The 16,669-nt window shown below is 42.8% G+C and overlaps 1 protein-coding gene across 5 annotated transcripts in view; it reads right to left on the bottom strand.

Moving 5' to 3' along the window:
* Nucleotides 1–16,161, bottom strand: part of CCNY (cyclin Y) — a 127,616-nt gene extending 111,455 nt beyond the window's left edge. For 4 of the 5 annotated variants that reach the window (XM_074157034.1, XM_074157035.1, XM_074157033.1 and 1 more), the window contains exon 1: nt 15,915–16,068. In XM_074157034.1, coding sequence (XP_074013135.1) covers nt 15,915–16,068 — 154 coding nt within the window. Of the gene's footprint in view, nt 1–15,914 lie in introns of all 5 variants that reach the window. The other variant, XM_074157036.1, reaches the window with a different exon arrangement.
* Between the last annotated feature and the right edge of the window lie 508 nt (nt 16,162–16,669).

The raw sequence follows: 16,669 nt of genomic DNA, 5'->3' as shown, positions 1-16,669 counted from the left end.
AAACATCAGTCTCTAAGAGCATGCAATTGTACTCCATAAGCACTAAAACGATATTTCACATTGAAAATCTAACTGGATTTGCATGTCCTTATGAAACGTGTTGGTACGTGGTAACTGTCTTTCAGAATTATGTGTTTTGTTAAGAAAATATTAAGTAAACAAAAAAAATAATCATATTTTTCAACATTCAAGTTGACTCTGAAAACTTGTCACGGTGTGCTCCTCCACCCTCAACGTAGCCTAGGCCCAGCAAAATTACAGTGTCAAACCTCTAAGGATGTCTGCTGCTCACGCACCAGCCTATTGCTGCAGGACTCCAGCCTGTGCCCTCCTGCCTGGGAAATACAGGAGCACGCTCCAAAATAATCCCATGGACAAACTTACTTTCCTGTACCAGAAGCAACCCAAATCTAACACAGAGGATATACACAAGCAATGAAAATTTTATTTTTTTTATTTTTTTTTTTTTTTTTTTAAGGCTAGTACCATCTTCCCTTTGGAAATAAGGTTCTTATCCAAAGACAGTTCTTTTTCTTGTCTCCTCCTTTTACATGCTTACAGGTAACATGCTTAGTTCTGCAAAGCTCTTCTTCTAAGACAGCGCAGCGCAGATGGCTCTGTGCACGTTCTCTGAGCAGCCACCGCTGTCAGAGACATCGGCCTGACCAGCTGTGGAATTTCTCCAACTCTCTGCTACATGCTAATACGACACTTGAAGACAAGTATGAAAGGCACTTTTTGGAAGGTGGTAATATTTAGTAAAGGCTTATTTTGCATTTGTTTTTTAACCTTACAAGAGTAATCAAGTGGTTTGCCTTTTTGAAAGTCAGTTAGTTATATATAGTTATATATATATATATATATATATAGTTAACATCTTAGCATACTATATACATAGCAAATGCTCATCAGAAAATAACGTAGGGCATAACAGACCCTTACTCTGAAGGCAGGGAGGGAGGGAGATAGGAGAACAGTTGGCCAGCTACCTTCTGAATACCCTTTCACAGAGAAAATATTTGGGACAGGAAAAAAACCTGTCCTTTGCTAAAACCCACAAGGGGGTTGAAGAGGTGAGAGAGCATTTCCATAGCTCAAGGCTGTAAGTACTGGCCACAGCAACTATCAGTTAAGCTCTAAGTAGAGACACTGCTGGACCTCACTCAGAAAGAGGGCGGGGTTTTTGCCTTTGTTCGGGTTTTTTCTGAGGACAAACAACAAATTCAAGAAGACCTATTGTATGTATAGCGTACAGAGACGTGAAGAAATTAGCAAAATCTTTGGCTGTTACCAGCTCTATTTGATTTGATTTCATGGTGCTGGCAGAAACCTATGTCCCAAGGGCTTTTACACTCACATAGAACCCCTGATTTTCTTTACAGGAAGGTTTTAGTTGTGGGTTTTTTATATATATATATTTGTATATATATGTGCATGAATAAACATATATACATACACACACACATATGTATACACACACCACAAAAAAAAAAAATCAACCCCACAACTCAAACCAAATCTATTCCACAAATTTACAGCATTATTTTACTTTCAGGGAAGCCATTTTACTACAAGAACTAGATTCACCTTTTACTTGGTCTGAACCAGCAGAAAACCCCTCTATTTATTTTCTTAGAGCTCTCGGAAAATTGGCGCAGCCTGAAGGAACTCCCAAAACTTGGCTTTGAGTTCAAGAGCTGCCTCGATATATCACCTTGGAAAAGAAAGAGATGAATTTTCTTCAGTGTAGTTCCACAGAGTTCAGTTAAGCTTATTTACAAGAGATTAGAGTTTAACCCTAAGTGAGTTTTAGAGCTGAGAGAAGGGTATCTAAGCAAGCAATTTAGGGGACGCTGAAATTCCTATTACAGTCTGTAGTACCAATGAATAAAACAGTATTTCCCTACCTATTCACCATACGTCTTCTAATGTGTTTCAAGGGCTTTTAACTCTCTCACAAGTATTACTTGTTGACATGGAGATTGCTTTGCTTGAAAGATGCCTACTGTTATTTTTAATGCTAGCTTGCGGCATCAAGACACTGTCTTTAAAAAATAAAAATCTTTTATAACAGGGAAATAAAAGAATTTCCATTAAGGAGAAGAGGACATATATCAACTTAAAAATAAATTCTGTTCCCTAGAGTCAGGCACAAGCTTTGCAAGATTATTTAATATCCAAATCGCCTTCAGCTTTCTTTGTAAATCTCATCAACTGTTTTTGTTTAATTCCATCTTTCCGGTAAACAGAGAGCTGAAGACATTTCTTTACTGCTGTCTGAGCTTGAAAACACAGCAAGTCACCCATTATTAATATATTATATTAATAAGTGCAGCCATGAATACATAAAGAGTCTTGCTCATCACAACAACCTTCATTTGCAAGTAATTTCTGATTCTCCATTGTTTACTAGGTCCATGTACCACCATGAAGATGATAATCATCCCTTTTAATCAAAGGAATGAAGCTAATGGAAATAATTAATGGTAACTACCTATGTATTAGCTGTTTAAGATACATAGGCATGTGTCAGGGGCTAGCTGCTATATATATAATCATAGGGAAACTGTGACTTTTTCCTCCCATCTCTTACAAGCTCCATTAGGAAAATACACTAAACACAAGTTTATTTATGGGATCAAAAAATGCTATCACGACCCAGTCCTGCATAATTACTTCAGCTTGCTAGGATAAGAAAGCTTACTTGTGGCAAAACAATAAACCCTGCCGCAAAGGGATAAACAGATGACAAAAGAGAAGGATCCAATGAAAATACAGTGGGTGAACAAAGAAAGCAGACCCAGACAGCGAGATAGCAGAGGTAATTCCATTTAGCAATGATACAAAATAGCAATGATACAAAACTGCTTCCCAGAACCAAGTCTTAGGTTTTTTTCTCCAAAGGCTAAGTAAATATTGTAAGACTCTTGAAAGATGCTGCAGAGATCTTTCCAGAGATCAAACAGGCTCCTGGGTCAAATTCCTTTCCAGATTACAGCTAGATATTACCAACTCTCTAGAAGACATCAACAATAAAACTTTATCAGCACATACTTTCCCTATTATCTTCTAACATATACATATATAAAAAGAAAGGACCTGAGTTACTTGAGGAAAGAGAACTATTGCAAACAGCAAGCAGTGGGAAGTTAATAGGACTATTTATAAATCAGATGCAATATCCTATCTCAGAGTAAGTGCTTTGCTGAACAGACAACTGAATGCTAAGCATCTTGTAAGAGCAAGCTCCGTGTTCTCAATTATTTTAACAAGCGTTACTCTCACACAGGCCCTGTTTCACAAACTTATCATAGGACTTAACTGCAAGATAAGAACAAGCTCAGATGCTGTAATATCATTGCAAATATAAGTGCTTTACAGCTACCAATGGACTTGAGTTCAACAGTTTACGAACTGCTGAACTGAAGCTTCACAATGCTTAATTATACCCTGCTGCACCCCACCAAAGCGGTTATATCAGGAGTTATCTCCCCCTCCCCCTATTTGACAGGTTACCTTTAACAGCTTATTTCTGCTATACCTGCATCAAAACAATTTTGCCTTGATGAAAAAAAAGATTAAAATCCCCACGTAAGAACTGATGTTGGCTTAAGCAGCACATTCTCTTGAGATCTAGGTGGCTCCACGCATTTTTGTCACACCAATAAGACAAGTCATACAGCTACAGCAGCAGTTGGCAGAGAGTGCTGACTTACCCTGTGACATTCCCTACAGCTTTGGTCAGCATAGTGCCATTAGACTCAAGGAGCTGCTTGTGGGGACGATGGCATGGCCAGCAAGCAGAGCACAGGAAGCGCTCGTGACTACTTCAGCAACTTTCTGCAAAACGCTTTTTAAGAGAAGAAGGAGACAACAAGGCTGGAAAGCCTTTCTGATCCACGGAGCCACAAACTTCATATGGACAAACAAAAGCCACAGACCAACAAACCCAAGGGAAGGAAGACTACCTGACATGGGCCATGAGTGGGAGATGAAAACTCCCTCCTGGTCCCACCATTCCCCAGCAGGACAGTACTGGGCTGCACCCCCAGCAACCCACCAGCGACAGCACAGCATCCCCTCCTCGCTCTGCTAGCCCCTGGTTTGCCAGGTGACCCTGGCCAGGACAAACCAGTTCCCAGCCCCATGGACCACTCACATGGACCGCTCAGCAGTCACACCTTCCCGCCCCCTCAATAGAAGGAAAAACCTCTTACAGCAACAGATCCTGCCTTTCAATTAGGCGACGCCAAATCAGTCAGATTTGAGTCCCCAAATAGGAACCAAGGAGATTCCTCATTTACATGAGGAAAGAAATGCAAAATTATGTAGTTAGAGAAGATTTACATACAGCTGGACACATTGAAGCACGGGCAGAGCATCAATTACAGAGATGGTAATTAGCAGAAAATTTCTTCCCTGAATTGCAAATCTTAATACCGCTACTAACTAAATCACTTTTCAGCTTTTTATTTAGAAGCAAGCAGTGTATATGCTTTATATAAACCACTACTCTTTAAAGGGAAAAAATCTACACAGCCTCAGAACCTATTTTAACAATTACAACTCATGCACCGTGGTTTATTTGTAATCCCAAACCGTAATCCAGGACATGAACTCGTCATAAAGCACACGTTTCTGGAAGTCATGAAGAAAATCATAGAGATCAAAAAACACATTCAATGCTACTGAAACATCCAAAGATACAGGAGGGGAACACAGAAATCCTACCAATGTGTGGATAACCGTCACACAGACCTGAGAAAACAAGGATCATTTTATTTGCTTGACTGTAGAACATGCAGGAAAGGTAGGAAACTAGGAATGTGCAGCAAATGTTGAAACGCAAACATGATGTAATCTACAACAGGGTTTTGAAATCAACATTGAAGGTTGTGATGCCATCCCGGAGTCACCAAACAGACCCCGCTCTGGAACCCGCCGTATGTATTGTGTACTCCTCATCACTCAAAAAGCACAGCAAAACAGAAGGGGTCAAATAAGAGGAGATGAGATCAGAGACAGGAACTTCTGTAAATTGTGGGTAGAAAAAGGTTGGGCTGAAAACCACAGGCAGGAGGCAAGCAAGGCAGACAATGACAGATTAAAAAAAAAGGGGGGGAGGGGGGAAGGAGAGAAAAATCAATCTTGATAAAGCTAAAGGGATGGAGAAGGGCAATAATCAAAAAGGAATGTATCTTTCAGCTCAAAGCTAGTTTTAACATTAGACTAGCAGCATGACCAAAAAAAAAAAAAAAAAAAAGAGCGAAAATAACATTTTAGTTTAAAAATGCTATTTTCCAAAACATGTTAAATATAAAATCTTCAGTACAAAGATTTCATTCAAGAACACACACAAAAAATATAATAATTTGGGGGAAGAGTCTGCTACCTAACCCTAGGATGTATTTCCAACAAAGCCAGGAGGTCTGGCCTTGACTTCTGGAGCTTCCAGCAGCTCATAAACATCCCAAAGACAAGTGCCGCCCCGGTTTTACGTCCCGCAGTAATCCAGCAAAGCAATTCCAGAAGAAGCCCTCAGCTGACCCCAGCCACCAGGAACAGAAGGAAACGAAGACCGGAGCGGTGTGCCCAGGACCTTGCTGCAGACTCCAGCTCCACCAGGCAGCGGCTTACACACCGCCAGCAGCATCCCCTCGTTGGAGCACAGCGCTCGGCAGAAGGCACAGTCTCATTCACCTGAATAACCACTGCATGTAAGCCAGTATTAATACAGGGTTTTTTCCCTCCAGTAACAAATATGTTGATATCCATGTGAACCCCTTTTGAGATAATCCACACAAAGTCACAGACAAAAGAACCGCTAATGTGCTCCCTCAAGTTCTCTTCTCCCTTTCTACCCCCACCCAGGCATAACTTCACTGCTCTTCAACTGCAAATTTATATTCACAAATTGCAGCATGCAGTAAGGAGAAAAAGAAAGGAAAAAAAAGAAAACCCACACAACCAGCTATGCGAAAATACAAGAGCAGTTGTTCAATTTAAGTTCAGGTTCTCCCGTAGTAACATAAAGCTTCAGTGTTTGGATTGCATAAACGGTGATTCAAATACTTGTTATAAAAATAACTATATTACTATATTATTTTTTAAAGAAATGTGACTTAAGGTCAAGAGCTTACTTTTCACAAAACATTCATTTCCAGTTAAATTTAACTTGGCAATGTCCCTTTCACTTACATATCCATTTTGCCGAGGGGAAACAAGTTCCTAGACGTAGAATTTATATCACTGCTTATATATGGAATTTTAAATGATTTTTTTTTCGTTTGCTTTAGCTTTCAAAGGCAGCGTTGGCTTGTTTTTCTCCACAAAACAACCAGTTAGAGCTCTCCTACTGCATATTATTTTTTATCACAGATTGGGCCTCTAGGACCACCTCAGCTACAGGAATCCTTCTCCTACCTAAACCCTCGAGACGGCACACATACCCATTCGTTAAATTACAATTCCAATTTCTTTCTGTGTCTGACACAGAGAAGATAACTGTATATTGTCAATGCACTACACGAGACACTTACCATCCCAAATGAATTATCCTAGAAGGAAGGAGGACATTTAGCTGCAGGAAGCACAATTTGAAAGCTTAAAATACAATTGCGTTTCCAAGCTCTTCACACCCTTTCCACCTCAACTGACTGACTGAATAAAATGCATATGGATTTCTGCCAGGTAGGAACAGTCACAACAAAAAGGTTCTAGAAGGGAGTGCCACTGAGAGAGCTTCACGGGGAGCATCAGGTGGGACTGACACATAGCCTACAGCAGAGGCACGGGCAAAAGGTCCTGTCATCCACTCACAAAGCTGCATTTTATCTTGGTGTTAAACATCTGAACTTCAGATCTACTACACGTGACCACATAGCAAGACAGACCAAAATACTAATCAGAAGAAAGCTCCTGTATCTTCGTTTCAGAATCCCTTTCCAGGAACTGTTCACTCCAAATGCAAATAAATCTATCACTGATTACTATTTAATAGGCGAAAACTATAATTTCAAACCGTATGTATAAACAACTACGTCAAGAGGTTAACTACACTCCCTGTTTTAATAGGGATAGAGAATAGGGCAGAGAATTTCAAATTAATGTAAGGTAATCCTCAACAGACTTTATTGAGTTTGGGGATCCAATAAATTTAAGATCCTGCCTATAGCTGTAGCTGAAACTGTGTTGGCAACTAGAAATAAAATTATTTCTAATAAGATCTGAAATTGTGTTTATTTCCTAAGTACACACACAGCAGAATAATGCACCAAATGGTCAGGCAAAACATTCTGCGGTAACTGGACTTGCCATTATGAATTTTATCTCTGTTGATTTCAGTTACATAGTTTCATAAACTTAATTAATAAAACCAAAACAAGTCCTCCAAAATGAAAAGAAAACAAAACAAACAGGTATCAGAACAGATTATAAAGATCCTGATTCATAACAGCTGTGATATCTCCCGGACACTCAGGAGGCTGCAATCCTATAATAAGCAAACCAACCGCCTAGAAATAAAAATTTCTCTTAGGGTTGTCTGCATGTTCTCAGCCATAACTTTTTCTTTTTCTAACCTGTCTTTCACATTGGTTATTTTAACAGCATCCTTACAGGAGGAGGAAATGGAGGGGACACACCAAATTAGTAGAGACTATAGATAACTGAATGTAAACTGTATATATGGTGGTATAACATACAGACGACTTTTTTTCAAGCTAGAAAAACAGATGAGACCTAAAACTCTGAACATCAGCCTAGGAATCAAGAGGTCTAATTAATTTCAAATGCTTCATTTGTATCATTCAAAATTTCACTTGCATCATTTTCCAGAATAACACAACACAGCTCACAAAGTACTTCAGAGATGCAATTCCTGCTTGTAAAGCTCACTGACCACAGCCCGAAAGTTTGTTTTAGCCAAAGCAGGGAAGCATGTCCTGCCTTGTTCAGGGCCGGTTATAATTCCCAAACTTTGGATCTCCAACTAATGCAATCTCCTTCCTTACAAAGGTCAGAAAAGAGGATAAAGAAACCACAGGATTTTAGGTGTAAAATGGAACTCTGTTGATAAACCCTAAAAAAACCCCAAAACCAAACTACAAGCACAGGAGCATAACTACTGCCAGTCATTTCACATACACAACCTCACATATCCTCACAATTCCTAAACTACCCCCTCCTTAGGGAGTTCCCATAAAAGCGAGAAAGCGTAGCATAGCATTTCAAAACGTCTTTGCTGTTCAAGTATTGCTTCTTTCTCATGCAGTATTACTTTCAGTGGCTGAAATCAATGCATTCTTCCTAGGAACAAAGACGGCAATAAGTTTCTTTACCGGTTGGAAGCGTTCAGTAAGATGTCATAAACACAAATAACAACACAGCAACAGAAAGGTACCATTTCCCAGAATACTAATGTGTTGGGATAAATTGCACACCAGAAACAATTTTAAGCATCCACTTAATTTTGCTCAAAATCTAGAAAAGGATCCCTGTACCACCAGTCTCCCATCTTCACTTGGTAACAATGCACCTTATCGTGACATTTTGGGTAGCCTGGCATTATAAAAACCTGGGGCAGTTACCACGTCCTCTGTATCTTCTGTAACAGTTTTGTCTCCCTACAATCCAACTTTTGAATTCTGGAATAACTCATCAATTCCCACTCTTAATGAAACAGCAATACAGCAAAGAAAAGAAGCTTTTAAAATTTCAACACAGTCTCATATTGGTTTCAATACCGTTGAAAGTAAATCTTTTCACTTCCCATCTGATATCTTCTGGATCTCAGCCAGAGGTGAATAAGAATCATTTTGCAGACAGAGAAACAAGCAAATAAAAAGCCTGAGATACTTAACTCTTTACTGAAGTTGAGTGCTTCTGTGGTTGGTTTTTTTTAAAGAAAATGTTGAAAAAGTAGTTGAAGGTTGACTCTTCTTGCAAAGAGAGAAGGATATCACACAGATACCAGCACAGACGCTCTTCCCCTCTAGGAACCACAGTGGAGAAGAGCGTGGGAAACGTCATGCGAGGTGGATGACAATTCACTTTTAATCTTAGGATTAGCTCTATCAACTCCAAAAACTTGTCTTAGCATTCAAATATTACAATTTTCTGCAACATTTTTACACTGACAAAGACAGTAATGAAGTGCCACTCAGTGACAAAAACCCTGCTTTTATCGATACTTTTTGTGCAAACCATCATAAGCCATAGGACAAGAGCCCAACTTTTGCAGTGCAAACTGCGTCTACGATGGCCAGCAAAGGTATTTCTGTAAAATGGCCACATTAACCTGACTTAACAGAAATAGAACTATTTTGGAAAGAAAGAAAGAGAGGAGTAAATAACACCAATTAATGGAAAATGTATATTCTTGCTGATCTGAGAAACTTGTCTTGGCTGGATGGCAGTTGGTCTAATAAACTCTTTACAGTTTGCAGCCCCAAATCTTACAGGAGTGAAGAGAAAGGAAACAAACAAATAAAAACAAAGGGAAGGAAAAAAAAAGGGATCTCATGCAAATTCTCCAACCAGCTTTCACTAGTAATTTCCCATTAATGCCAAGCACAGCTCCTTGGCCAGCTTCTATACTAGCTAAGGACTACTCTTCAGGAATACATTGCTGCTTCTAAATTCTTCCTCCATCCAGTTCAGGCTAATGAGCGCTCAAAATTTGAGCTAATCCTCCCAGAAGAAGGTCAGGAGCTGCTGATGCTCAAAACTGGCTGGGGGGACAGGTTACAATGACACATAGGGTCTACACAATTGGCAACAAATGTAGTTTAATCTCAGCTTAATAAAACCACCTCTGAATTTTGGTCAACTTCTGCAAAAAGTTTCAGCTTGGGAAACGTGAAAATCCCAACAGCCCATTTCAGCAATTCCGGAATATTTGCTTCTAAAGTTGGATTGTAAGGAGACAAAACTGTTACAGAGTGGTAACTGCTCCAGTGAAGGCACCACCTAAGCATACTGGTTGGGAGTGTTCCATCTAAATAAAAAATTGCTAAATTTAAAAAGTTTATTAACATTCACTAGCTCTTCACATATGTTTCAGAGATGTATGGCACATATATTAAACATTCTACAGGATGAAGTAAAAAAAGATCACGCCATATGTCAGAATGCACATAGAAAATTAATAGATTTTAAAAGCTCCAGTTATCCAAGTTCAAAGGAAAAGAGAAAAAGCAAAAGCAATGTCAATTCATTTCTACACAGAAAGCTCAGAGAAAGGCCATACATTATGTTTTCAGTCCGCAAAGCGTATTTCATATTCTTGCAAAGATATTAAACAAGGAAGATATTTAGACTATGGCCGATGTGCAGCTGGCTGGCAGGACAAGGACAGCCCCGAGGCAGCGCTAGGCACTGCTCACCCCTTCCAGCCCCATGGCACATTGCAGAGAGCAGCCAGAAAAAGGCATTCACAGTGTCAGGGAGCTGCTGTATGCGCGCAGCAAACAGCACCACACGTGTCTCAGAAAAGGGTGTCCCACCACGGGGGTGCCCGGCTTCAGGACTGCTTTTTGTACGGTCTGACCTTGAGCAAGGCCTGAAGATGCAGTAAACATACCCTGGAAGTCTGAAAAACCTTCAGTAAGCACAGAATATCAGGTAAAATAGCTACGACCACACAGCCGAGAGGTGTTCATTCCTTTTAAATACATTATTCTTATTACAAGTAAAATCTAAGGAAAAAAATACCTCAAAATACAGCAGTCCTCCTTCCATTTTCATATACCTGTAATTTTAAATCTTGTCATTCTGCTTCCAAGTACCAATTTACCCAGCCAAGACTGTTGATCTTGTGTAACTCGCTTTCAAAGAAAATCTTAATCAGATGGCAGTGCACTAACAAAATTTGTCAGAAGCAAGTTCAAATACGATTAGTCTTAGCATGTGTGTATCTGAAAGCTTCTACAGCTAAATATGAAAATACTGACTTCATAAAGGGTGTAAGTTTACTGATTTGATGTGAACAACGTGCAAGTGAGGTTTTAGAAAGGCTTTGTACAACATGATGGTGCCTCTTTGAGAAGCAGGGCGCAGCACAGAATAAACAGATGAAGCCGATAGCGGAGGAAAAAAAGCAAGCTGTGAGGTGTGCATCCCTAGCAGCACGCAGTACAGGACTAAGTTCAGTGATGTAGGCCACAGCAGGCTCTATTTTTAGGTTTTTGGTGCACAAGATTGCAGTGGTATCTTGATACATGACCTGGGACAAATGCTGAGGTAGGTAATGCAAACAACGGTTACTGAACAGCATAGAGATCACCTCTGTGCAGGAATTCTGGCTAAGGGAACAAGAAAATTTTTGAAAGAGACTTTTCAGTAGACCAAATAGACTATTCTTTATCTTTTTTTAGAGAAGAGCTATCCTTTTACGATCCAGGTGCTAGCAGGAATGTCTGCATGCAACATATTAGATCTTTAATTTGCTTCTCAAGTGCTTATATCTTGACTTCTGTGAATGTAGGTCAGTTCCCTCACAACGTGCAACCCATCATGCCCCAGCTCCTGAAAGCACCAGTATTCCCTTTCAGCAAAATTTCATTAGGTATATGGGGCAGACATTTTAAAACTTTCTTGTATTTTGCTAAAATCTCATCATTCTTATAAAATCCAGTAGACAGAGCTACACAAATACTAACTAATCTCATTCCAGAGACTCCCTTATGCCAGTTTCAAAAAAAGTGGAGGAAAAAAAATGTAAATGAACAAAGAAATCGCTTTTTAAAAAGTAGTTCATTCTTAGGAGCCTGTGCATTATGCAGCAAAAAAATTAACATGATTGGCCCATTATGAAGAGGACTGAAGAGGTTTATCAGTGATGCACAGTTGCACAGGATGACATTATCTGAGCTAGCAATGAAAAATCATCTAGTGACATTAGCAGGAGTTTACAAAGGGGGGCGGGGGGAAGTGGGGAGAGGGAAGGACAAGACAGGGGAGGGCCTAATCATTAAGAACTGTCTTTCCTTCAAATAGCCAAGGACCGAGAAACTCTCCATCCAGTCTCTGTTTCAAGAACAGCCTTTTGGTCAATTTCATTACAGGGTTATCAGCTTTGCTTTATGCCGTCGTATTTGTGGGAAGATATCCCCTTTGCCCCCTCCCTACAGCTCCATACTTGAAAAAGCTTACTCCAGAAATCACGCTTCAAGCAGAGAAATCACATTTGATGAGCACATCTGCACGCCCTTTTTTTTTCACAAGTTAAACCAACAGCGGGTCTGACTCTGTGACCGGCTGATGGGAAGAGTAAGTGGAGTCGGTCCAGCGAGCCAGGTCGGTCGGTCCAGCGAGCCAGGATTTAAACAATGCATACACCAGGATGCTCACACGGCTGCACAGACACAAGCTTATATGCAGATGTGATACAGCACCTGATACACCATGGTTTCAACCACTTTTACGTACTGTTGTAAAAAAACATCTTGATGGCAAACAGATAGAGCTAGGAATCGGCAAGTCTTAAATCCACCGCCAACTTTTTCTTAAAGCATTGAAAAATGCTGAAGCTTCCCCTTAGCAACAAATCATCAAAACCAGACAGTAACCTCTGTACGTTACAATTATCCTCTTGCTCTTTCTCCAAAAAAACAGCAGTAAAAAAATCTGTTAGGTGTTCTTCATTACCATGAGCCTCTACAAACAAAACCAAAAAAAAAAAAAAGAAGAAAGAAAAGTATTCTGGTGACCAATATTCAGAGAGGCAATTTTGCATATGTGTGGATTTTTACAGAACCCATTACCTTCTTAGAAATTTTGGGATTTAAAAAAAAAAAAAAAAAAAGGAAGAAAGGGAAATTCACCACTATCATTCTCCAGAACAAGTCATTTGATAAATTCCTCCTACTCAAACCTCTTTCAAAATTCCCTTCTCTTTCAGATACTACTTCATAAACAGTTGTGAAATATTACAGAAATTGAGATTTTTCTGACAAGGCACCAGTGACGCAGAGGTAAAATCTTGCTATAAAAGCCATTCCTACTGAAGTAGAATTCCTCCAACTGTTCTTTGAAAAACCGCTGCTGGATTGGGTACTGTACTTGAGTTATGAGAGACAATTCAACAGCATGATCCTGAAGGCAGATTTGACAAATATTTCCTTATGAAGTATATAAGACTGGCAAACTTCAAACAGTTCCACTAGTACTAAAACTTCCAGTTAAATCACTCTTCAAGATTTGACATCCCTCCGTCTTTTTCTTTCTTCCTCTCATACCGCCCAAAATGGGGCCTGCGACACCCCCATTCCTCTCTTTTAAAAGCTTAACCAGCCCCCAGCCCATTTAAAGGTTCTGAAAGTTCTTGTTTTATTCAAGCAGCTTTACCCACTCCAAAGAATAAAATGTTTCATGAATTTCCATGGATTTGAGCACGAAGGCAACTGCCACATGAACCATATTAACTCAGACACTGCATGTCATGATTTGTTACAGTCCTCGAAAGCAGCACTCGTAAGGTAAACTCTTGGTAGGGACACAAATTTGAACTTCGAGAGCCTGACTGTCACCGTCACATGTACTGAGATGAATGGAAGGGCTCTCACTTGAAGAACAGCAAGAAACATAAATTTCAAGTGTCAAAATAAATTTCCTTTCAGCGCATCAGTCTCTGTCATCACTTATTTAAAAAAAAAAAAAAAAAGGTACATTTGGCAACACTACCCATTTGAGAAATGCTTGGAAATACTTTATGACTTACAGGAACACTAAGGAATCAACTTCCAGCATTTTCTCGTCATGACACAGATAAGCAGGCTATTGTTCTTTCGTTGTAAAGACCACCGTTGTAAAATGAGAAAAATATCATTACAGTTCTTTGTTGTGAAGGTTTCTTCCTACCCCAGCATCTCACCTGCAAATACGTGTATGCCATACAACTCCAAACAATCCAACAGCAAAAACGTAATAGCTAGTCTAACAGGAAATAAAATTTCAGGAACACAGTATCATCTTATTACATTTAGTAATCAGTCTGTCATCTTTGACCAAAGGACCTTCAGTGAACATGACTCCAGGGCAACAGACCTGCAAAGCACACTTCAAAAAGCTGTTTTACCCAAAGTATCTCCAGTTGTTTTGTGTGTACAGACATTTATTGTCTATCAGTCTCCTCAGTGAAAACTTCTTTCTCCAATTCTATCCATAAAAAGGGGCGAGACCCAAGACACAAAAAGGAAACCCAAACTTGTTTGCTCTTTTTCAGAATTAAAGACAGCTTGCCCGTTGGAAAATGCGATTTTCCAATGTTGTTTTTTCAAAATACGTTGCCCCAACAACGTTGCCCCAGATCAAAATCAACAAAATTTAAAACCAAATAATCCATAAGGAATTTTCTAACAACAAGTTACAACTCCAGGCTTGCAACATGCCGCAGTTTAAAGGAGAAGAGAGACAGAACACACACGGCCTAGATCCAACAAATGAAACAACCAAGAAAGATTTTTTTTTTCTTTGAAATAACTGCAAAGATGCAGGAAGCCATCTGCATTACACGCACATTTTACCAAGCGCACGTGCACTTACTATTTCCACCTATGCTCTTCTTCCCATCCAGAAAAAACAAAACACACCAAGAACAAGGCACAAAACCTGCACATCTCTGACCAAAAACTTTCGTGCAGGCTGCGGACGGGGATGGAGAAATCCGTACCATCAGAGCGAGCTGCGTGCTGCTACGCTGGACAACGCTGGTATTAGAAGAATTAATCATTCATAGATCAACAATTGGTTCTTTCATCTCCCTGGCTTTCTCAGACCAGACCATTAAGTATTTTTTTCCACCTACTGATCCTGTTACACTCCAATTTTTCAGCTGCATGTAGCAAAGACATCTGAATAACATTCGTATTTACAGAACGTATCTAATCAAAAGAAATAATCTTAACCAGAGAGGCAATCTATTTGCTTCTATGGGCTTCATAACTTTGCCAGTGTCAAGAACTGACTTAACATAAAACTCTGTAATAAAAACCACAATCGACTAAGCTATGAAAAAAGATGTGGAAGGCAAACTGAAGTACACCCAAAGTCCCTCTCCCTGGCTTTCTACCAAAGGCCGTCCATGTAAACTAATCCATGAGATAGCTGACCTTTTACCAAGTAAAGTTTTAGGGCTAAATACCTCTGCTAATCAAAAACTAAACTACATGTATACATTAAACCACATCTTTAAAATCCAGCTGCATTCCGGTTAGCCCGAACAGCAGCACGTGCAGCCGTTACTAAACCAAGGGGAATATGGCTTTTTTGCCTATCACTGCAGAGGCAGACAGGGAGAGGGAAAGGAGGATTCGTGATTTCACAGAGCAGCGCCTCATCGCCACAGCAGCGGGGCAAGCGAAAGTCGCTGGAAGAGAAGGTTGTCACGGGGAACGTTTCTCCCACTTTTACCGCTGCCTGGGTCTGTCCTTCCCGTTCCAGCGCCGCAGAGGCCCGGCAGGTGACGCGGGGACCGCGCTGCCCGCCCTGCGAAGGGGAACCCTTCCCCGGCCCGCAGCCGAACCCCGAGATCTGTCTGTGACCCCCGCCGTCACAGACGGTGCCCCGGCGGGGCGGGCGGGTGTCGGTAACGCCACCTGGCCCCACCCTGCGGGGATCCCCGACCCGGGACCGGGACCCGCGCCTGGCCGGGGATGCGGCGGGGGGAAGGGGGGGGGGGATGCTCCCAGCCCTGCCCGGGAGGGTCCCGCACGCCTCTCCCCGGGGACAGGATCGGCTCTGGAGGTCAAGTCCCGCGCGGACGGACCGCGACACCCCCGCGAGCCCCCACAGGGGACCAAACCGGGCCCGGTGTCCGGGCGGCGGGACCGGCCCCACCCGCGGGGCAGAGCCCGGGGCAGAGCGGGGGAGGGCAAGGGAACCGGGGGCTCCCCATCCCGCCCGCCCGCCCTCACCGTCGATGTTCTCCCGGTCGCTGATGTGCTGCAGGTTGCAGCCCGTGTCCTCCCGGCTCAGCTCGGCCTCGGGGCGGTAGGACTCCAGCCGGGAGTGGGCATTCCTGCGCAGCTTGGGGCTGGAGGAGACGCAGCAGGAGGTGGTGTTCCCCATCTTCTCGGCCCGGCCCCGGCCCCGGCCCCGGCCCGGCTCGGCAGGCGGCGAGGGGCGGCCGGTCAGCAGGGGCGGCGGGAAGCCATGGGCAGCGGCGGAGAGGCGGGGGAGCGGCGGGGGAAGAGGCGGCGGCTGCGGCGCCCTGCGGCTGCACTGGCCGGAGGGTCCCCCCGGCGGCTCATCCGCGGGGGCGGCCCCGCAGCGCGGCCCGCCGGCGTGGGCTGCGGCAGCTAAGCCCTCCTCCGCGGGCAGCCAGCGCCGGGCCCGCCGAGGCACAGCCCCATCGCCGCCGGCGGGGCCGCCGCGCTCCTCCTCCTCCTCCCCCGCCGCCGCGCAGCCGCCGGGCCCGCTCCGCGCACTCGCCCAGGCGGCAGCGCCGCAGCCTCCGCGGCAGCGGCACCGCAGCAGCAGCAGCAGCAGCAGCAGCCGCCCCGGGCGGCCCCCGCTAACCGGTTCCGGTTCAAGCGGGCGGTGACGCCTCCCGCCGGGCGGGCTGCGAGAGCGGCGGCCGGCGCCGTGCCCGCTGCCGGTGCGGCGGAGGGGCTGGCCCGGCAGCCGGCGGGGGCTGAGCGAGGGGCTGCGGCCGGCGAAGGCAGCGCTC

Source organism: Numenius arquata, chromosome 12, assembly GCF_964106895.1.
Source record: "Numenius arquata chromosome 12, bNumArq3.hap1.1, whole genome shotgun sequence".
Taxonomy (NCBI): domain Eukaryota; kingdom Metazoa; phylum Chordata; class Aves; order Charadriiformes; family Scolopacidae; genus Numenius; species Numenius arquata.
This window is presented reverse-complemented; position numbering and strand designations above follow the sequence as displayed.